Source organism: Gouania willdenowi, chromosome 12 (assembly GCF_900634775.1).
Source record: "Gouania willdenowi chromosome 12, fGouWil2.1, whole genome shotgun sequence".
NCBI classification, from domain to species: domain Eukaryota; kingdom Metazoa; phylum Chordata; class Actinopteri; order Blenniiformes; family Gobiesocidae; genus Gouania; species Gouania willdenowi.
In genome coordinates this window covers 32,384,196-32,406,488 of record NC_041055.1, presented here as the reverse complement: position 1 = coordinate 32,406,488, position 22,293 = coordinate 32,384,196, and the positions used below count along the sequence as shown (strand labels likewise).

The 22,293-nt window shown below is 40.9% G+C and overlaps 2 protein-coding genes across 3 annotated transcripts; one reads left to right on the top strand and one right to left on the bottom strand.

Annotated features, from left to right (window-relative positions):
- The first annotated feature begins 2,452 nt into the window (after positions 1 to 2,452).
- Positions 2,453 to 15,127, top strand: LOC114472877 (dihydropyrimidinase-related protein 2). 2 transcript variants are annotated; one of them, XM_028462170.1, is made up of 14 exons: positions 2,453 to 2,694; positions 7,438 to 7,526; positions 7,627 to 7,811; positions 9,591 to 9,755; positions 9,841 to 9,902; positions 9,978 to 10,058; positions 10,133 to 10,201; positions 11,088 to 11,208; positions 11,333 to 11,489; positions 11,553 to 11,694; positions 11,773 to 11,943; positions 12,585 to 12,764; positions 12,857 to 13,022; positions 14,100 to 15,127. In XM_028462170.1, exons 1-14 carry the CDS (start codon positions 2,491 to 2,493, stop codon positions 14,189 to 14,191), a joined length of 1,884 nt encoding a protein of 627 aa, XP_028317971.1. In that variant the 5' UTR covers positions 2,453 to 2,490; the 3' UTR covers positions 14,192 to 15,127. The 2 variants fall into 2 exon arrangements, with proteins under 2 accessions (XP_028317971.1, XP_028317972.1); XM_028462171.1 differs by lacking the exon at positions 2,453 to 2,694 and adding an exon at positions 4,171 to 4,381.
- Positions 15,128 to 19,433: 4,306 nt separating this feature from the next.
- Positions 19,434 to 21,917, bottom strand: LOC114472958 (alpha-1A adrenergic receptor-like). The gene is made up of 2 exons (XM_028462276.1): positions 21,011 to 21,917; positions 19,434 to 19,648 (listed from the first exon to the last, which is right to left on the bottom strand). Exons 1-2 carry the CDS (start codon positions 21,915 to 21,917, stop codon positions 19,434 to 19,436), a joined length of 1,122 nt encoding a protein of 373 aa, XP_028318077.1.
- Positions 21,918 to 22,293: the final 376 nt, after the last annotated feature.

Genomic DNA, 22,293 nt, shown 5'->3' with positions numbered 1-22,293 from the left:
GTGGACATGAAAACAAAGTTTGTAGCAGCAATTTAAACCTTTTACATCTTTTTATTTTCTTTAAATGACTAATTTATGGATCAATGAGGCTGATACTATGTCTTTATCTGACAAAAAATGATTGTATGTATAGTTTTACGTCTAAATGAACTGTTAAAGGTTCTCATACGTTTCCCTCTCACAGATACGTAATCATTCAGAATAAATAAATTAATCTGATTAATAGAAATGGCTTTGCTTTATTTACTTTTAGAACTTTAAAGTTTTATTATTTCACATGAATTCAGAATTATAGAAACATCTAAAGGTTTTTAAGCTACACCTGTTTCCTGACACCTCGTAAATTTGCCAAATGTTAATAAAAACGCAGGAATATTCAGTAAAACATGGAGTGAGTGTGAGTTTGCACAGACAGGAAGTGGTACCCATGTAGTGACTGGAGGGGGAGGGGTTTAGTTCATGTTTGTCACAGTTTTCTTCTTCTGCTCGTTGTTGTCCAGCCTGTGGTTAGGGGAACTCCAACAGGACGTCTCCTCCGTGTGCCTTTAATCAGACAAGATTTCACTACACAACTATACACACACACACACACACACACACACACACACACACAGTGGAGCGAGCACAATGAAGGATGAAGCACAATCATCGCATCCACATAAATCCTCCATGTTTTTCTCTCTCTGTGTGTGTGTGTGTGCGAGCTCAATATTTTTGTTTTTTTTATCTCCATGTTGGAGAAATTGAAAGTGTCGACATTAAAGAGCAAAAATAATAAATAAAAAACTACATTTAAACGATGACAGATGTTGGTTTTTATCATGATTTCCTCCTGCTGCACACATTGGATGCTTTAAAGCAGGGGCTCTCAACCTTGGGCCAGGACCCCATTTGGGGTCATGAGATACTGGGAGTGGGTCGCTAGATGTCTTCCAGAAATTAAAAAATATTTTCTGAACATTTTGAGCCCATTTTTTGCTTATTTTTACCCTTTTTTCTGCAAATACACCAAACTCACCATATTTTAACCTATTTTCATCACTTTTTCTTTCCATATTTTTGCTCATTTTAATGTATTTTTGCTACATTTCTCCCATTTCTGACACTTCTACATCACATTTTAATGACTTTTCTGCACATTTTTACCACTTTCCAGACATGTTCATCACTTATAAACCCTTTCCACCACTTTTACACCTAATGTCACATATGTTGACCCATTATTGTCACTTTTAACCTCTTTTCACCAGATTTCATGATTATTTTGATCAATTTAACCACATTCACCATGTGTCATTCCCAATATTTGCCAGTTTAAACAAATTTTTCCTCCTTTTGCAAATTACATTACTATCAAATTTGACACCTGCTCATTCTAGACATTTACAGAAAGCCAGCAACACTTCATCTAATTTCCCAGAATGCAGCAGTTTGGTTAAGGTGAAGCTCTCTGCACGTCTCCTCTCTGAATTTTCAGCAGTGGTTTAGCAATAATCAAACTTATTGATATATGGGAGGAATACGTTTACTGTAATTCAATTTGTTTTATCTTTATTAGTTTTTTTTTCCATCCCTGATCATCATCCATCCATCATCATCCATCATCATCCATCCATCATCATCCATCATCATCCATCAAGACAAAATATAAGACAGAATCTTTGAAACCATTTTATTACACAACAGAGAAACACAGAATCCTTCAAGTTAAACTGCATGGAAATCATTTTATTATCAATTTTTTTCACACCAAAAAGATTTAAAAAAAAAAAAAAAATGTGACTGGAAACATCTTTAAAATTTTAAAAATGTCTCCTGTTGTGAAACAAATCATGGTTGTTTATTTGAATCATTGTAAGAACCTTAATTTAAGACCAGATACAATAAAAAGGATAAAATACAATAAATATATTGTGCAAATACAACAATGACAAATTATATTGGTGGAAATCAAAATTATTTGATTAATAAAACACGTTTTCATACATTATTTTAGATATTATGCCTGCATTGAATTATTTACATTTTATGAGCCTGAAAAAGGGGCAAAAATTAGCAAATAAAACATTTTTTTTATTTTAAAAAAGTTTTCTTTTTCAGTCATTGCAAAATGTAACAAAGGGGGAGAGTGTGAGGGAGCCACGCCCCACACACACACACGCACGCGCGCGCACACACACACACACGCGCGCGCACACACACACGCAGACACACACGCACACACACGCGCGCACGCACACACACACACACACACACACATACACACACGCACACACACACACACAGACAGACACGCACACACACACACACGCACACACATACACACACGCACACACACACACAGACAGACACGCACACACACAGACACACACACACACACGCACGCACGCACGCACACACACACACACACACACACACACACACACACACACACACACACACATACCCTCTCCAGTATCAGACCATCACATCATCTCCTCCAGGCCCAGGATGTGGACCTCTGCTCGGGACTCCAACGGACGCTTCTGCGGGGGCTTGTGCCCGGGGCCGGGGGTGGGTGTGGGCACCGGGGAGCGGAGAGCTGCGGGCGGGGAGGCGTTGACCGACGGGAGGGTCACCGAGCACCAACCCCGGAGGGTGGAGGTCCGAGTCAGCACCGGGAAGGAGGCTCTGCAGAACCTGGACCACACACGGGTACCAGAACCACAACCTGCACATCCCACACACACACACACACACACTACAGTAACCAGAGTGCACTGCGGCACAGAGGGCGTGGCATCCAACCATGAATGTTTTACATTTTATTAGAACAACTGCACAGTGGATGTGATCAGGTGTAGTTTGCATGTTCTCTGCTTCATCTCCATCCGTTTAATGAGAGTTTGTCCTGAAACACGTCATTGATCAACTGTAACTGTATAAAGTTCAAGGGTTTTTATTGACATTTTCATGTTTATATAAAAACGAAGAAACAAATGTTGTTTTTACGGAAACATGAAAATGACAATAAAAACCATGAACCTTATGTTGAGAACCAGAGGGTGTGATCCTGCAGGATGGAGGAGTTTTTAAAGCTACAGGCTCAGAAACTAGGGCTGTACAACCATTAATATCATGATACGATTTGCATGTCACCATATGATTTATCCCGATACTAAACTATATGCTAATTACAAATGTCAAAGTACAAAATGGGATGAAATACAATTTAATTTAGGATTTTTTTAACATGTGAGAACAAGTAAATGGTAACTCACTGTAATTAAAACACAAATATCAGAAACAAGGGGAATGTTTATCACACTGTTCAATTACATTTTTCAAAAAAATAATTTAATATATATATATATATATATATATATATATATATATATTTAAAGTAACCTACTGTGGAAGCTCATTGCATTCACTTGAAGACTAAAAGGGGAGAAAAAATCAGTTTTCTCTGGATAATTTATTATTTTGGTTTATTTTTCAGGCTATTTTTTTTTCCAGGTTTTTTGGGGAAAAAAACTTTAATTTAATTTTTTGAGTCATTTTTTCCAGTTTTTCTTGCAATTTTTTTCTGTTTTTGGACTAGTTTTAGTTTTTCAGACAGTGTGCAGCTGAGGAATGAGTAGAAAGTTGAATCGTGCAACAAGGAGTCGCCGTCGGACGATGTTCTCACAGGAAAAAATAGCACAAAAAAACTCAAGTGATGCAGTTCCGTATAAAAGTGTTTTATGTAAATAAGGCTAAAAGTCATTGAGGAGTGACGTAGTTTAACAAGGTCTGATGGTGCGTTCACTGGCACCTAGTGACTGGGAGTTTACGTGCTACGCTAATTTTAATACGATAATTGCACGGTGAAATATCGCGATGTATCGCAGAATCACAATTTTTTCTTACACTTTTTTTATGAGATTTGATCTGTAAACTAAAGGCTCAGATCGATCATAATGAGATCAGATCAATGTTCTTTGTTCTTACAGTTTCAGATTAGAACTGATGATGATGAGGGGCGGAGTTTGCAGGTTCTCTTTGTGGTTCAGGTCCTAAATGAAGGATCAGATCTTTTCACATTGTGGACCCTCCTTGTTCAATAGAGTCCTGATCACCGTGCACGCGCCTTCAGCTCCTCATTACTGTCAGTGGGAACAGGGCGAGGCTCTGCGCATGCTCGGTGGATTACTCCCCCTCCCTCCCCTCCCTCTCTGCTGTCTGAGCTTTGGTGCATCAGCCACAGTCGGATTGTCTGAATCGGTTTGCTCTGATCGGATCGGGCTGTGAGCAGATTGGTAATCAGCGCACGCGCACACACGCAAACAGGCACGCGCGTCCTGTGCAGAAAGGAAAGATGTCCGGATTCCAGGGAAAGAGGAACATCCCCCGCATCACGGTCTGTGTGTGTGTGTGTGCGTGCGTGCGTGTGTGTGTGCGTGCGTGCGTGTGTGTGTGTGTGTATCGGCCGGTCAGCTTGTCAAAGTGTGTGTGTGTGTCGGTCCCTCTCCTTCAGCTCTTTGTGTGTGTGTGTGTGTGTGTGTGTGTGTGTGTGTGTGTGTGTGTGTGTGTGTGTGTGTGTGTGTGTGTGTGTGTGTGTGTGTGTGTGTGTGTGTGTGTGTGTGTGTGTGGTCGCTGCAGAGCTGCAGGGTGTGGACACCGAACACACGTGCGTAACGCGCACACGTCACTGTGCTTGTGAGTTCAACGTGTGAACAATGTGTTACTGATGAAGAAAGTTTCCTCTTCTTCACACCGAAAGTGTGTGTGTGTGTGTGTGTGTGTTGCTGATAATAAACTGTTGTGAACATCATTCTCAATGGGTGGGGCCTGTCCTGCTGATGGAGCCCCGCCCATCACTCCGATATTAAATTAGTAATTTTGTGACGTAGTTTTTTGTCAAATAATTTTTGTCACATATTTTTATCACATATAAATTCAACTATGATGCAACATGTAAACTGTAGAATTCTGTTGAACATCTGATTTTCCATGATCGCGGGAAATAAACGAAAAAAATTGAAATAGCAATATTATTATTATTTATTTTTGGAAATAATTTCTGTTTAGTTATTTTTTTAACAATATGAAGATGGCATCAAATCTTACATGATGTCAGCGTGTGCTATTGAAATATGAAATGACTTGTTAACGTCAATAGAAACAAACAAAATGGAAAACGTACCTCGGTTTATGCAGATTAAACATCAGGAGTTTCCATTAATCCTAAAATATGAGAAGTGTTTGTTTATAATATTTTTAGTGGTAACTATGTACTGGGTATCACACACACACTGTTCCTAAACGTTCCAGTTTTAGCATGGATAACTGAGGATTAGGGGTGTGGTTTTCCCAGCTCTGATGAGGTCAGACATAACTGGATCAACTTCCTGTTCCTAAACATCAGACAGGAAGCAGCTCGGAGGCTGAGATCATTCCTCCTGTCACTGCTGCAGCATCAACACTCTGAGTTTCTGAGTTTAGATTTTAAAGATAAAAAACAGAACCTGACATCATCCGCAAATCAGGACCCAGAACCCTCCAAGTCTAGCGCTTCCACCCAAATCCCGTACATCTATGCTAGCAGTAGCCTAGTCTTAATTTAGCAAAAACCTAGAATTAGCTTAGCATCAACTTAGCATTAGCCTAGTATTAGATTAGCATTAGCACAGCATTAACTTAGCATCAGCTTAGCATTAACATAATATTAACTAAACATTAGCATTAACCTAGTATTAACCTATCATCAGCTTAGTATTAGCTTAGTATTAGCTTAGTATTATCTTAGCATTAGCCTAATATTATCTTAGCATTAGCTTAGCATTGACCTTGTTGTAGCCTATCATCAACTTAGCATTAGCCTAGCATTAGCCTAGCATTAACTTAGCATCAGCTTAGCATTAGCATAGTATTAGCTTAGCATTAACTTAGCATTAACCTAGTATTAGCCTAGCAACAGCTTAGTATTAGCTTAGCATCAGCTTATCATTAACGTAGCATTAGCCTAGTATTAGCTAAGAATTAGCTTAGCAATAACCTAGTATTAACCTAGCATTAACTTAGTATTAGCCTAGCATCAGCTTAGCATTATCTTAGCATTAGTCCAGTATTATCTTAGCATTAGAACTAGCCTAGAATTAGCTTACCTAAAACATTGTTGCAACATATCAAATCAAAACAATGGTATTTGTTAATTTTGTGGCTTTCACAAAAACACAGAAAACGACCGAAATGTTGTCTCGCAGAGATGTCACAACACGGGAAACATGAGAAACCAAGCCAAATAAAAATGGCGTCAGTCCCAGTTTTCCTTCGTCTGACGAAGAAACTAAAGAAATCACAGGAAGAGCAAAGCGACTTATTTAATATCAGAAATAACATCGTCTCATACGAGTGGTGACGAAATCTTAAAAAAGTTAGTGTTTGTACATCAGTGTGTTTGTAGTGTGCAGATTACCCAGAATGCTGTGCGTATGAGTGTTTTGATGGTTGTTAGATTAGTGTCACTCCCTTTGTGCCACACGTTAGCTGGAGAACCTCAGTCTGTATCAACACACACACACACACACACATACACACAGGCCGAGCTGTTTCCTGTTGTGGGCGGAGCTTATATCCTCCTCTGTTTGGGAATGTTGTGACTGCAGTTGTCAGGAACACTGACGGAGGAGGATTGGGAGTCATCGTCTGTTTCTGTTTTACTTTCTAATCCATAAATCAACGTTCCCTTTCCTTCCACCGTTCCCAGGATATTTTCTGTTTGGACACAATTCAGATCAAATGTTTTTCTCAGAAAAAAAAAAAACGAGTTCTTCGTCCTTTAAACACTTGAACACATTAATTAAGCATCAGTTTAGTATTAGGTTAGCATTTGCATAGCTTCAGCCTAGCCTAGTATTAGTTTAGCATCAGCCTCGTATTAACTTAGCATTAACTTAGAATTAGCATTAGCCTATCAATAGTTTTGCATGAACCTAGCATTCACTTAGCATCAGCGTAGCATTAGCCTAGTATTAGCATATCATTGGCCTATCATCAACTTAGCATGGCATTAACCTAATATTAGCTTTGCATTATCTTAGCATTAACCTAGCTTTAGCCTAGCCTAACATTAGCCTAACATTAGCTTATCTAGGAGGTTACAGTGTATTCTGAGAAAACCCATGTTTTTTCCTTCATGTTTTTTTAATTGGTTATAAAGGTGTTAGAGGCGTGGTCTACTTGTGGAATCTGCTCCCATTGGTCCATTACAGCTTGTTTTGAATATTTCTGCTCTGGCCATGAGTTAGCATTAGCATTAGCTTTAGCTGCTCCTGTTTGAGCTGTCTGAATGTGGTATAAGGTTGTGGATGTTTAGGACTTCTGTGGTCGTTAAGGACTCGATCAATAATCAATGATCAATCATCAATGATCCATATTTGACTGATTATCTGTGTTGTTATTGTTGTTTTCCAGAGCGATCGTCTCCTGATCAAAGGAGCAAAGATCGTCAATGATGATCAGTCGTTCTGTGCAGATATCTACATGGAGGATGGAGTCATTAAGTGAGGTTTAAAGCGTCACATGTTAAAGAAACACTGTGGTCATCATAGAAAAGATTCTAAAACCGCGGTTCCATTGGTCACTGTCCTTTTTGTCTCATAGACAAATTGGGGAGAACCTCATCGTTCCTGGGGGGGTGAAAACCATCGAGGCTCATGGGGGGATGCTGATGCCAGGAGGGATCGACGTTCACACTCGTTTCCAGATGCCTGATCGAGGAATGACATCAGCAGACGATTTCTACCAGGGAACCAGGGCAGCACTGGCTGGAGGAACCACCATGATCAGTGAGTCAGCAGTTATGCTATGCTATGCTATGCTATGCTATGCTATGCTATGCTATGCTATGCTATGCTAATGACACCATGCTACGCCAATGACGCTACGCCAATGATGCCCTGTTACGCTAATGATGCCATTCTACGCTAATGGCCCCATGTTACGCTAATGATGCTATGCTAATGACCCCATGCTACGCTAATGATGCTACGCCAATAACCCTATGCTACGCTAATGATCCTATGCTACGCTAACGATGCTACGCCAATAACCCTATGCTACGCTAATGACCCCATGCTACGCTAATGATGCTACGCCAATGACGCCATGTTACTTACGCTATGCTACCCTAATGACGCCATGTTACGCTAATGACGCCATGCTATGCTAATAATGCCATGCAACGCTAATGACGCCATGCAACGCTAATGACGCCATGCAACGCTAATGACGCCATGCAACGCTAATGACGCCATGCTATGCTAATGATGCCATACTATGCTAATGATGCCATGCTACGCTAATGACGCCATGCTACGCTAATGATGCCATACTATGCTAATGATGCCATGCTACGCTAATGATGCCATACTACGCTAATGACGTTATGCTAATGATGCCATACTACGCTAATGATGCCATACTACACTAATGACGCTATGCTAATGATGCCATGCTACGCTAATGACGCCATGCTACGCTAATGATGCCATGCTACACTATTGACGTCATTCTACGTTTATGATGCCATGCTACTCTATTGACGCCATGCTACGCTAATGTTCTCAATCTAGTCTGCTGTCAGTCCAAAGCCTGCTTTTGAATCATTTTGGACTTGTATCAAATACTTTAACAGCAGGTTAGAAAAGCAAAAACTAGCATTAGCTTAGTATCAGCCTAGTTAGCTTTGTATTAACATTAGCCTAGCTTTTACTTAGCACTAGTCTAGCATTAGCTGACCTAGGAGATAACAGTGTATTATGTATTCTCTGAGGAAGTTTGATGTTATTTGGGCCATACTATATAGTCATAAAGATGTAAATAATTTTTTTAATCAGAAATAAAATGGGTTAAAAGTGACCGAAAATGGTGGAAAAAGTGGTGGAATGGATTTTAAAGACCACAGAATCTGGTTAAAAGTAGCAAATTAGAGTGGACAAAAACAGTCAAAAATGTGGTGGGTTTTAAGGTAATATACTTTTATAAGTAGTAACAATTAGTTTAAACTGGCAAATATTGGGCATGACAACGGTTAATGTGGTTAAATTGGGAAAAATAAGCAAGTCATACGGTGAAAAGAGGTTAAAAGTGACAATAATGGGTCAACATATGTGACATTAGTGCTGCAAATGTCTGGAAAGTGGAATAAAATGTGCAGAAAAGTCATTGAAATGTGAAATGTAGCAAAAATACATTAAAAGGAGCAAAAATATGGCAAGAAAAAGTGATGAAAATAGGTTAAATAATGGCACGTTTGGTGTCGGCGTAGAAAAAGGGTAAAAATAAGCTAAAATGGGAAAATTGTTAAAAAAAAATCCTTAGTATCTTAAAGGCATCTGGGGACCTCCTCCCAGTGTCTTGCGACCCAAAATGGGGTCCTGACCACTGGCTTAAGAAAATGTATGTATAATAATGGGTGTGTTGTATACATTATATGAAATGAAACATGTTTTACTTTGATTATTATGAGAGAAGCATGTCACTGTATATTCAGTTCATATTGGATGAACTTTATAAGACAATATTTAAATGTATTGATTATTAATGTCCTCTATGTGTCCCCGTAGTGGACCACGTCCTCCCAGAACCAGGTCTCAGTCTGCTGACGTCCTTTGAGCAGTGGCGTGACATGGCTGACAGTAAGGCCTGCTGTGATTATTCCCTTCATGTGGACATCACTGAGTGGCACCGGGGCCTCCAGGACGAGATGGAGACTCTGGTAAAGGACCACGGTAGGTTCATCATGTTCCACCTACTGCCCCCTGGTGGCTCTAAGGTGTTCTACTGATGGGTTTCCTGTCTCCTCCTCCTCCTCAGGGGTGAACTCCTTCCTGGTCTACCTGGCCTACAAAGACCTGTTCCAGCTTACTGATGCTCAGGTTGGTGACATCACTTCCTGTCTGAAGAAACTCCCCCAGATACAGCTGAGGCTGATGTTTGTTCTGATCCCACAGGTCTACGAGGTGTTCAGCGTGATCCGAGACCTCGGCGCCGTGGCTCAGGTCCACGCTGAGAACGGAGACATTGTAGCAGAGGTAATAGGACACGCCCCCTCTCTCTCCTATTGGTGCACATGCTTCCTGTGTGACGCTGTGCTCGTGTGTTTCAGGAGCAGCGAAGGATCCTGGAGCAGGGCATCACCGGACCTGAAGGACATGTGCTGAGTCGCCCTGAGGAGGTGAGTCATTAACAACACTTTATCTCACCCTAGGTTTGAGAAACATCTGGAGCATCTTGATCTGTGGGATGTTTGGACAAATATACAACAACCTCCAGGGGTTCAAGGAACCAAACAATGCCTAAAAAGTCTGAGAGAAGAGCTGCTTTAGGGCAAAATAGGCTTATACACAATATAATACACAAAATGACAGGGAAAACAACACAAAAAACATACAAAGTGACATAGAAATACATGAATTTATATAAAAACACATGAATTGAAAGAAAAATACACAAAAGGACTCCAAAAACAACAACGAAAACATATAAAATGACATAAAAATACTGGAATTAACATAAAAATACATTCAGTCTTTCTCTGTAATGAAAGTTTTCCAGTATATGTTAAGGTTTCATTTATTCAAACAACTTTTTTTTTAGGAAATCTAGTTTGATCTCCTGATATGTTTCAACCGTCAACTGTCAGTCTTCCGCAGAGGCATCTGCTGATCGCTTTGATGTGTCGTTATGACTTATTTCTGTTGCCTGATGGTCTCTGGAGAAGAAGGTCCCAGGTGTCCCTGTTGATGTTGAAGCTTCGCCTCCTGATCTCACTGGCCATCGTAAGGAAACATCAAAGCAATCAGCAGACGTCTCTGAGGAAGACTGGCAGTTGATGGTCGAAACATGTCAGGAGATCAAAGTACATTTCCTGAAAAAAGTTACCTGAATAAGAGAAATTTTATTTAAAAAGAAGAGAAAAAGAATTTGGTGGAATTATGATGGTGTCTGACTCAGACAGTAGGTGGTGCTAATGTTATGGTTGTTGACACATGTATCAGTGTCATGTGACTCTCTGCTTCCTATGGTTTAACAGCCGACCAATGACCAATGACTGTGTGCAGGTGGAGGCGGAGGCCGTGAACCGCTCAGTGACGATAGCCAATCAGACCAACTGTCCTCTCTACGTTACCAAGGTGATGAGTAAAAGCGCCGCTGATGTCATCGCTCAAGCCAGGAAGAAAGGTGTGTGTATGTGAGGGTGTGTGTTTGTGTGAATGTGTCTGTGTGCCCATGTCTGTGTGTGTGTGCACTGTATTACTGTGTGTGATTGGTGGACACTGTGTGATGTCACTGTGTGATGTCACAGGTACGGTGGTGTATGGAGAGCCAATCAGTGCCAGCCTGGGCTCAGACGGGTCTCACTACTGGAGTAAGAACTGGGCCAAGGCCGCGGCCTACGTCACGTCCCCCCCCCTCAGCCCTGACCCCAGCACACCGGACTACCTCAGCTCCCTGCTCTCCTGGTACGCACGGGTTAAAGGTCAGAGGTCACGGGCTGGGACTGAACTCTGACCTCTGTGTTTCAGCGGTGACCTGCAGGTGACAGGAAGTGCTCACTGTCCGTTCAGCACCGCCCAGCGCGCCGTGGGAAAGGACGACTTCAGTCTCATCCCTGAGGGCGTCAACGGTGCCGAGGAGAGGATGTCCATCATCTGGGACAAATGTGTGGTGTGTGTCCAACAGAAAGCACACACACACACACACACACACTCTGACTCCGCCCCCTGACTCTTTGCTTCCTCTCAGGTCACTGGGAAGATGGACGAGAACCAGTTTGTGGGCGTGACCAGCACCAACGCCGCTAAGATCTTCAACCTGTACCCCCGTAAGGGTCGCATCGCTGTGGGCTCAGACGCCGACCTGGTGCTGTGGGACCCCGATGTCACCAGGATCATCAGCGCCAAGACCCACAACTCGGTACGAACGAGAAAAATACACAAAATGACTTCAAAAACAATAACAAAAACATACAATATGTCAGAAAAATACATGAATTGACAGAAAAATACATGAATTTACTGAAAATACATAAAATTACTCCAAAAACACAAAATATTCAATGTAAAATGACAGAAAAATGCACAAATTAACAGAAAAATGCATGAATTGACAGACAAATATACAAAATGGCTAAAAAACATACAGAATGACATAAAAATACATGAGTTGACATAAAAATGCACAAATTGACAAATAAAATACACAAAAAGACTATATAAACATGCACAAAATGAGGAGCTGTATTGAGCTATAGCTGTAGCTATACTTAGAACGTGAGATTTTTTTCTTTTTACTTTAAATTAAATTAATTGATGTTATTTTATTTGAAAAAGAATCGTACATTTTAACAAACCTTTTATTTTATACAGATGTTTTTGTGGAAAATAAATTAAGTTTCTACATGAGATGTTTACTGTATGCAAGGGACCCGTACCAAGATTTATTACCAACAGTAAAGGAAAGTAACTTTTACTTTGAGTACTATTTAATTGAGCTACTTTTTACTTGTACTTGAGTATTTATCTGTAGCTATATCAGTACTCTTGTTTTTGTCTCAGACTGTAGAGTACAACATCTTTGAGGGTTGTGAGGTCCGTGGGGGTCCTCTGGTGGTCATCAGCCAGGGTAAGATCGTCCTGGAGGAGGGGGTCCTCCACATCACTGAGGGGTGTGGTCGCTTTGTGGCCAGGAAACCATTCCCTGACTACGTCTACAAGAGGATAAAGGCTCGGAGCAGGGTAGAGAGTAGAACCTACAACCTTCTCCTCGTGTTTGTTTGGTTGAGAACCAGGAGAGCATCGACCAATCAAATGTCTCCTTTCTTCCCCAGCTGGCTGAGCTGAGGGGCGTTCCCCGAGGACTGTATGACGGTCCTGTCTGTGAGGTGTCAGTCACACCTAAAGCCATGACTCCATCGTCCTCAGCAAAGACTTCACCTGCAAAACAAGCCAATCAGCCTCTACGTAACCTCCACCAGTCTGGGTTCAGCCTATCAGGTACCAGCGTTCACTTCCTGTGTGTTTAGATAAAGCTTCAGGTTTATTTCACTGAGGTCAGATGTAGAGAAACAACATTCATGTTCTGACACAGAAAAAACAATCTGAGATGTTTTATTTATTCTCTCTTTATTTCTTTGAAATCTACAGCATGTATGTAATAATATGTAATAATTGGTCAATAATGTAACTGAGCCCGAACAAAGACTTTTTTTTAACAACTTGTTACATTCTGAGTTCGTTAATACATTATGGGGTGAATAAAACATTTTTGCCCTAAAAGTGTTAAATTTTTTTTATTTTATTACATAACTCAATGATTTATGGATTAAATTGCGTCAATGTAGAGAGCAGTATCATACACGTGTATATACATATACTCTATATACCTTCACATTCTTGGTTACTTTTTTACTTGCCTTATATACATTATATACCCAAAATGTAATGAAAAACTATATGTATATATATACAGTATAGTTTTTCATTACATTTTGGGTCTTTTATTTTTTACATTTACTTTTATAACAATTCTGGTCGTTGTTACATTTTAGGCTCTAACATGACACAGAAACCTCACATGCATGTTTATTGTTAAGGGACAATCACACATTTACACACTAATGTTATCAATATGTCAAGAAATGTCTTTGAGTTTGACAAATATCTCCAATTCTTCCCATAACCCCGTTCAAAATCTTTCAGTCATGTTATCCTGTGACTAACAATGAGTTCAAGCTTCATCTGAAGTGTTTTTAAAGTGTTGGTTCAGATATTATTGACTAAAAAGGTTCTTCTACAAAGCCAGGTTTATCTGATGGTGTAGTAGCTGAACTGGTGATCAGTTTATCTGGTGAAGCTTCTACAATCACACACTGTGTGGAGGTTTAGTTTAAAACATGAGGATGATTCTCTGGTTGGAGGAAATTCAAGGTTTTGGGATCCAATCACACATTTCAAAGGGATTTTTCCTGCTAAGCGGCTAGCTGAGGGTTAGCATGTGGCTAACGGCACTCTTGCAGTGTTGATTATTGCTGAAACAGGAAGCAGCTTAAACCTTCTCTTTGATCTCTACAGGATCTCAGGTTGATGACAACATTCCTCGTCGTAATACCCAGCGCACCTTGGCCCCCCCGGGGGGCAAGGCCAACATCACCAGTCTGGGTTAGACTCCTCCTCCTCTGGGGGACGATGAAGATGTGAGAGAGTTCATGGAAACAAGAAGAAGAAGAACAAGCAACGTTATTACTTACACAGTGTAGAAGAAGAAGAAAAAGAACCCTAAACAACAGCTGACAAAGTCATCTTCAACACACACACACACACACACGCACACACACACACACACACACACACACACACACACACACACACACACACACACACACACACACTTCTTTTGTCTCTGTACTTTCTTTGTTTCTGGGATGTCTGTAGCTCAGGGTCAAACCTAAGTGTGTGTGTGTGTGTGTGCGTGCATGTGTGTGTGTCCGCTCCGTCCTTCCTTCAGCTGCTGATGGAGTTTGTTTGTTGTTATTTTATTTTGTCTTTCTTTCCACTGGGTCCATTGTCAGCTCTTTGGTTGCTGAGGGTTGCCGCGGTTGTCGTGGTAACGCTCAGCTCAAAGCAGCGTCCTTATCCTTATGGGGGGGGTTTGGGGGCTGTTTTTTGTGTTTCTTTTCTACCTGATATGTGCCTGAACCCAGAGCAGACGTGCCACTGCTTTTTGACTTTATTTTCTGTCCTTGGCTTTGAGTTTTAGGGACGATGATCAAAGACGATGATCAAAGGTGTGATTAAAGCTCGGACTAACCGATTTAAAGGTGCCAGACTTTGGGCTTTCAGAGGCTCCTCCCCCTTCTGCTGAAGCCCAAATCTCTTCATGTTTTGCAGCTCCATGTCAAACTGCTTCTTTATGTCACTTTGTAACTAAAGGCCCTGAGGCTGAGCACTAAGATTTATTATCATTTATGATTTATGCTTGAAATGTAGAAACCATTGATGTTAGTCATTACTGTGCGCTAGGGCTGGGACACACACACACACACACACACACACACACACACACACACACACACACACACACACACACACACACACACACACTACTTCACAGGTCAGGTTAATATTTGTCCATTCCAATGATTAGAGCTGAAGACTGAAAGGTTTCCTTCAGAGTTAGCACATGTGTCAAACACAAGGCCCGGGGCCACATCTGGCCCTTTAGACTGTCCGACTCAGCCTGCAGGAGAAAGTTTAAAAAAGACAGAAAAAACATAAATTATTGTCTAAATTCCCAAATAATTCATTTGTTGATATCTGAGCCTTTTTCTAAATTTAATGAAACTTAATATTTGGAGGATCACATTTCTCCCCCCATGCTTTTATCACATGACTGCAGTCAATTTAAATCCCAAATTGTTCAAAGAACTAATTTTTTCTGAAATTATTTCACATAACTTCCCCAAATTAAATAGAAACTGGTCACAAAATCAATGACATTTTAAAAACAAATCATTTATATGTAGTATAAAGTGCAAACTTGAGGACATTAATGTTGAAATTACTGGTTTTCCCGCCTAAAATCTGTGGCCCACTTATGAACTACATCTTTGGCCCCTGAACTAAAATGACTTTGAAGGCTTTAAAACCAGTAGAAGATCAAAGTTAACTCACTCATGGTGAATCTTTGGATTCAGGGTTTGTCACGAGGACGCTTTGACCAACTTCTCCATTAGCTCCGCCCCCTTTAGCCACAGTGTCATGTCAATCAAAGGTGAGGTAAAGCTTCCTTTGGATTTCACAATAATGTACACGTTTAAATCAAAAGGGCTGCTTTCGATTGGCTGATAATAATACTTGGGATGCTGCTATCATCCTCTGGGTTGTCATGGTAACTTCACTTAACCTCATCCAGCACCACACACACACACACACACACACACACACAGCCTGAATGCTTTTCTAACTTATCTAATGCTAATAATATATGAGTGATGTGTCCGTGTGCTGCAGAATGAGACGCTGATGTTGTAGAAAATCCACTCCTTTGTCAAAGTAACGTGTGATGATGATGATGATGATGATGATAATAGGCGTGTTTCTGAATGCTTGCTCTGTGGGAAACACGTCATGTTGGAGATAAAAAAGTTAAGAAAAGAAGGAAACAACGAGAACCTCCGACAAAGAAAATAAAAAATATTTCAATCTGCTTTTGTGTAAAACATGTCATTTTTATTCATTTCTTTTCCTGCTTACATTTCATATTTGTGATGTAAAAAACTGATTTTTTTTATAAGATCAAAGCAGCCTGTGTTAGAATTATATAGATGAGGAAACAAATGGATGAATTCAGTAAATAATTCTACTTTGAGATTGTTACGATTGTTATTGGAATCTTGGATTCTTCATTTTAAAGCAGATATTGGCCAATAATACTATGTAGTATTATTATTAATTAATCTGAGCTTTAATACAGGAAATAACAAAAACATTGCGTGGTTTTTGTTAAATATTTTTGTTTTATGTATTTTTGCTGTGATTTTTCATGGTGATTTTATATGTTTTGCGAGTCGTTTTGTGTATTTTTGTCATTTTGTGTTTCCTTTCAGACCACATGAGCTATACATCATGTCCACCAGGGGGCAGTGGTGTTATGTGAGGTGATTCAGGGAGAGACTCCGACACAGGTGTAGTGCATAGTAATTAATGGCAGTGGGAGGAGCTATGACAGCACTGAGCATGAAAACCCACTAAACCCAGTAGGTATTGTCTCTATAGTATCTATTAGTCCTGCTACTTTATCTAACTTCATCAAATCTGACTCTGACCAACCAACAACCCTGAAACATTGTTGTTTGGTCATAAAACAACAGTTCTGTTTTGGAAAGTTATTAAATGTTTTGACCATGACAGGAAAACTGTAGCAAAGTATACTCCAAGTTAGAAAGACTGGCTTTAATGTTGTTCTCCATCTTTGTTCTGCTCTACATTAATGTTACACATCATTAACACAATGTTCTTAATTAGTTTGATCTACAATGCGCTGCAGATTTTAGGCCAGAAAATCAGTAATTCCTCCAATATTGTGCTTATCAGTCCCAGTGAGATCTGCAGTTTAAATCTCCTTCATTTTGTGACCAACGTTTGTTTAATTTGGTGAAGATTTGTGTTGTGTTTGTTTGCTTTCCTGTTCCTGGTCTTCTGTTTGGTATAATTAGAAGTTAAACATCCCAGTTTAAAGGACTTTTCATGAAGCTTTCTTTGTGTCCTGCGTGGGTAAATAAACATTCTTAAGGATTTATTCCTGCTATTCCTAATTATTAGTTCTTAGACGTGCATCGACAGGACAAACAGAAAAGATGAAGCAGCATCAATTCAACACTAGAATTAAAATAAATGTTTTTATTTACTGTATAGAGTGAAATCTCTCCAACTTTTCCTTTTCAAGTCTCTTCATCACCATTTTTGACACCATAAGTTTTTAAAAGGCAGTGGCTATCCATACGGTTGCCATATCAATATACCGACATTCTATCCGTACGCAGCGCCCCTCATTGGCCAGTTTAGGTCACATGACTAAAGGTAAACCTAACCGTAATCTTAAAAATGGTTATGATATAGGGGTATAACGTAAGACGCTACGTACTTCGGTAAACATACCAATAGCATCGGGGGTTGTCCGTACGGCAACAGTAATAAACATGTTCTATTTAAAACCATCTTATTCTATGAAAAATCAATTCTGCCGATATCCAGATTATGCTTTATTTGTCAATATTCTTTAATTTAACATCGTTATTTTCACTTTCGTCCAGTGTCTGGTTAATTTTGGTGAAATCAAAGCGCTCTGATTAATATGAATGTAGAGGAACTGTATAATAAATGTATCTAATAATTATATATATTTTTTATTTTCATTATTTATTATTAATATACAGTGATTTGAACAGATAACGGTGCTGCTGTGAACTTTGATAAAGGAGAGATGGTTTCGGTGTAGGAGGATCAAACACAGCGTACTGCTGCTGACTATAATGATGATTGTAATCTGATTACAATCTGCACAGGCAGAACATCTGGAATGTTCCAGGATGAAATTATTCTTCACTTTTGCCTTGATTGTGGGCTCGTACGTTGGTGTTTTTACTAATGTCAGATTTTCATTATTTTGTGTGTGTGTGTGTGTGTGTGTGTGTGTGTGTGTGTGTGTGTGTGTGTGTGTGTGTGTGTGTGTGTGTGTGTGTGTGTGTGTGTGTGTGTGTGTGTGTGTGTGTGTGTGTGTGTGTGTGTGTGTAAAATAAGTAAATGAGTGTCTGTGAAGGACAAAGGAACAGAACAGTGAGAAGCTTTAAATATATGCCGGTGACCTTTTCAGATGTAATTAAAGTGTCTGTTCCACTCCCACTCACCTCTACAATGACTCGTCTTTACATGATGGGACAGAATTACTGACCATTAAAGGGATCCTCCAATGTTTTTACAAGTTTGGCCAAAAAACCCTTTGAAATGTTCTTATTAGTAGATCTATGTCTAACAGAACACATTATTATGCACCATATTTGTTTAATTCACTTTTAAAAATGGGACTACTTTACTGCCTGTAAACATCAAGCATTCAGTCTGACTTTTAGATCATTTAGCAGATTTTTTTAGTCGAAATAACAACTTGTGCTAATTTTGGTTGCTCTAAAAAAAAAAACAGGAAAAGTTAAAGATGTCGATGTAAATAAAAACAGTTTTATTGTGAAAAAAAGAGTCAGTGACCGCAGGGGACGACAGTTCAAACTCTGAGGTTTGGTAGTAGACAATGAAGCAGAGAAGAAGAGCTCTCCTAAGGGACCTTTACACTCCTTTAAACTGTTGAAGACACACAAACCCTGAGGATAGAAGTCCTTATGGGTAGGTGTCTTTCAGCTGTCCATGATCACTGACTAACTTCAGCCACCGGAGCGTGTCAGCACACTCTTTAAGGGAGGGTGTTCAAGTGGATTTGTTGGGATTTTTCTTAAGAATGTTATATTTTGAGATGAATATTGTTATACTTTGTGCTACATAAACGTTGAATTGAATTAAAGGTCCGTTAGGAGAGCTCTTCTTCTCTGTTTCATTGTCTACCACGAAACTGCAGAGTGGGAACTGTCGTCCCATGCGGTCGCAGATTATTTTTTTATACTTTCACGACAAAAACCTGAAGCACACTGAGGCTAAATATCTCCATTGATTTTCCACCTTTGAAAGTTATGACAATATTCTAAGTGAGAAAGTGACCAATTAGAAGATCAACGTTGTTGCTTCAAACCTCAAGTAGTGTCAAACTCTGAGGAACAAACACAGCTCCACCTTTATTTGTCTACAGCACTAATAAAGAGGATGTGATCTCATGTGTAACGGCAGTACAGGGTTAGAAGTTTAGGATACTTTGGACTGCAGCAGTGGAGGCATTGAACCCGTGGACCGACCTGCAGTTCTCAGGCAGCGACAGCTCAGCAGGTTGGAGAAGTTCTTTTTAAACTCGCGGCTGAAGCATGGGTAGATGATGGGGTTGATGCAGCTGTTGAGGTAACCCATCCAGAATGTGACCTTGAAGACGGTTTCAGAGGGTTTCCACGATGGGAAGATGGATCCTACACAGAAGAGACGTGGCTAAGGTTAGCATTAGTCAGACACAGCAGAGCTCAGTCAAAATTGAAGCAAAACAGGACTTGAGATTGTTTTGTACAGAAGCTGTGTTTCCATTACAGTTTTTCACAAAAGTTTCCACAAAGTATAATTGCTCTTTGAAGGTGTTTCCACTGAAGGTTGTTGTAGAGCCTGGTAACTTATCTCATCCTGTGAGATTTCTCTGCAGGAAGATGGACATTCCAAACCTTCTTAGAACATTCTGCATTCAAAGGTTGTTTCACGTCTAATGTGGCACTAATCATTATTAGGTCTAATGCTAAGACATCTCTGCATCTCCTCTTCTCTGCACACGTACCACGTCATGTTTTCTCAGAGAAAAGTGGTCATGTGACCAGGTACGTGACATCCTATGACGTATAATTGTGTAAAAACCTCCTCATGAAAGCGTAAAACTTTTGAGCAATATTTGAGTGTTTTTTGTTTTTTTTTAATCAAAATTCAGGTGTTTCCATTATCAGTTTGTATTGAACTATTTAGATGTTATGCATTTTAAAGAGTAATGTAAATGTAGCTAGAGACAGATGTAGCTGAGCATGTGCTTCATGAGTGCTGGGAGCATCTGAGTATGGATCAAAATTAACCTTTGCTTTACCTTTGTGTTTATCATAAATTTGGAGATGATTTATGGTGTCACATTAGATTAAAAAAGCCACACGTGTGAAAACAACAACCTTGCGAGCGGGCACTCTTGCACTCCGTTACTTTCACTCTCTGTAACTCCCTGGGTGCTCGACATCACTTTCTGCTCGCTCAAATGTCTTGAAGAAGGCGGGCCACCTGTGTTAAAAGGTGGGTGTTTCCAGAACCAATAGATGGTCGCTGCTACTTCTCTTCATTTTGGTTGGTCAACTTAAACAACAACATCAGAGCCTTATACTCAATATCTGTCTATTCTTCAATTCACCTCTTTATCCTCAGATATATTTATGCATCTAAAGTTGCCACAAGAATGACCCGCCCAACACTGCCTGTGATTGGCTCTAGCCTGGACAATGTTGGCGTTTAAGTTGACCAATAAAAAAGAAGAGGAGTAGCAGAGGCCTTCTATTGGCTCCCGAAACACCCAAAACACCCGCCCTCTTCAATATATTGAGTGAGCAGAAAGTGACGAGAGAAGCCACGGCGAGCACGTGCCCACCCGCCAACTACAGGTTTTATACGCGCGGTTGTTGTTTTCATGCGTGTGGCTTTTTTAAAGAAATTTGATGCCATAATGATTCTAAAAAAGCAGCCCACTGATCAATTAGTAATGAAGAAGTTATGGAGGTGTCTGATGAGGAACAGGATGACGGTATGGTACCTACCGATGGGTAAAACCAGGAAGAACGGGAGCCAGCAGAGAACGAAGCAGCCGACCACGATGCACAGAGTCTTTGCTGCCTTCTCTTCTCTGGACACTTTGGGTTTCTTTGGCAGGATGCGAACAGCAGAACATCTGTTCTTGGAGATCTTTGTGTCTTCATGTTTCCCTGGTTGAGTGGGACTTCCTCTGTGTATCCTCAGCACCACCCCCTCCACCTCCACGCCCGGCCTCGTCCTGCCTCCCTCTAGCATTTGGCTCTGCTTCCTGGCCACGGTGTAGACTTTACAGTACATGACCAGGATGATGGCCAGGGGGACGTAGAACGATCCCAGCGCTGAGAACAAGGCGTAGCCCGGCTCCTCCGTGATGGTACACACCGCCTCGTCTTCAGGATCTGGTTCCTTCCAGCCAAACAGTGGCCCCACTGAAATGGCGGCCGACACGACCCACAGAACAGCTACAGCCGTCAAGCCCCGCCTCCCGGTGACCATGGCCGGGTACCGCAGAGGGTAGCTAACGGCCAGGTAGCGATCGATGGAGATCACGCTAAGGCTGAGGATGGAGGCCGTGCAGCAGAGGACGTCCAGGGCGGCCCACACGCTGCAGAATGGACGCCCAAACACCCAGTGACCACGAGCCTCTGAGGCGGCAGAGAACGGGAGGACGGCCGAGCTCAGCAGAAGGTCGGCCGCCGCTAGGTTAGCGATGAAGTAATGAGTGACGGAACGCCAGTGACGGTGGAACACAACCGCCAGGATGACCAGGATGTTTCCCAGGACGCCAAACACCATGAAGACGACAATGACCATGCCCAGGAGCACGGCTTTGGCCACACCCACCTGGGGCTGCGTGCAGTCGGGACAATCTTCAGCTGGAGGAAACACGCTGACGTTCTCTGAGGAACCCATTCTGCTCTGCCAGGTGGAAACAAAATATAGTAGCTCTGTCCCAACATCTCAGAGCTTCCAGAACCTTCTGTGGCTCCGCGTCACATCACGACAGGTGACGAATGTCCAGTGGGTCACTTTTAGTCCAGAACCAAGTACACAACCAGAAGCAGAAGGTCAAAGAAGAGAAAATGAAACCTGTGGAAAAGGCAAGAGACGGAATCCATTAAACACCAACATTTAAGCTGTGGTCGAAATCGTATACTAACATACTATACTCTACAAACTCAATGAGTATATACTGTCTACTATATACTATAGTATGATTAGGATGTGAGCGTTCCCACTGAAGTATACTTCCAAGTTTCCCAAGATGCATCTGGAACCTCCGGCGTTA

Bases quoted from the DNA above. Each gene is read 5' to 3' on its own strand.
- LOC114472877 (XM_028462170.1), top strand. From the start codon at position 2,491: ATGTGGACCTCTGCTCGGGACTCCAACGGACGCTTCTGCGGGGGCTTG. The intron at 9,756-9,840 runs GTAGGTTCATCA...CCTCCTCCTCAG, and splicing joins GACTCTGGTAAAGGACCACG to GGGTGAACTCCTTCCTGGTC. The intron at 10,202-11,087 runs GTGAGTCATTAA...GACTGTGTGCAG, and splicing joins TGCTGAGTCGCCCTGAGGAG to GTGGAGGCGGAGGCCGTGAA.
- LOC114472958 (XM_028462276.1), bottom strand. From the start codon at position 21,917: ATGGGTTCCTCAGAGAACGTCAGCGTGTTTCCTCCAGCTGAAGATTGT. The intron at 19,649-21,010 runs GTAGGTACCATA...TCTTCTGTGTAG, and splicing joins CTTCCTGGTTTTACCCATCG to GATCCATCTTCCCATCGTGG.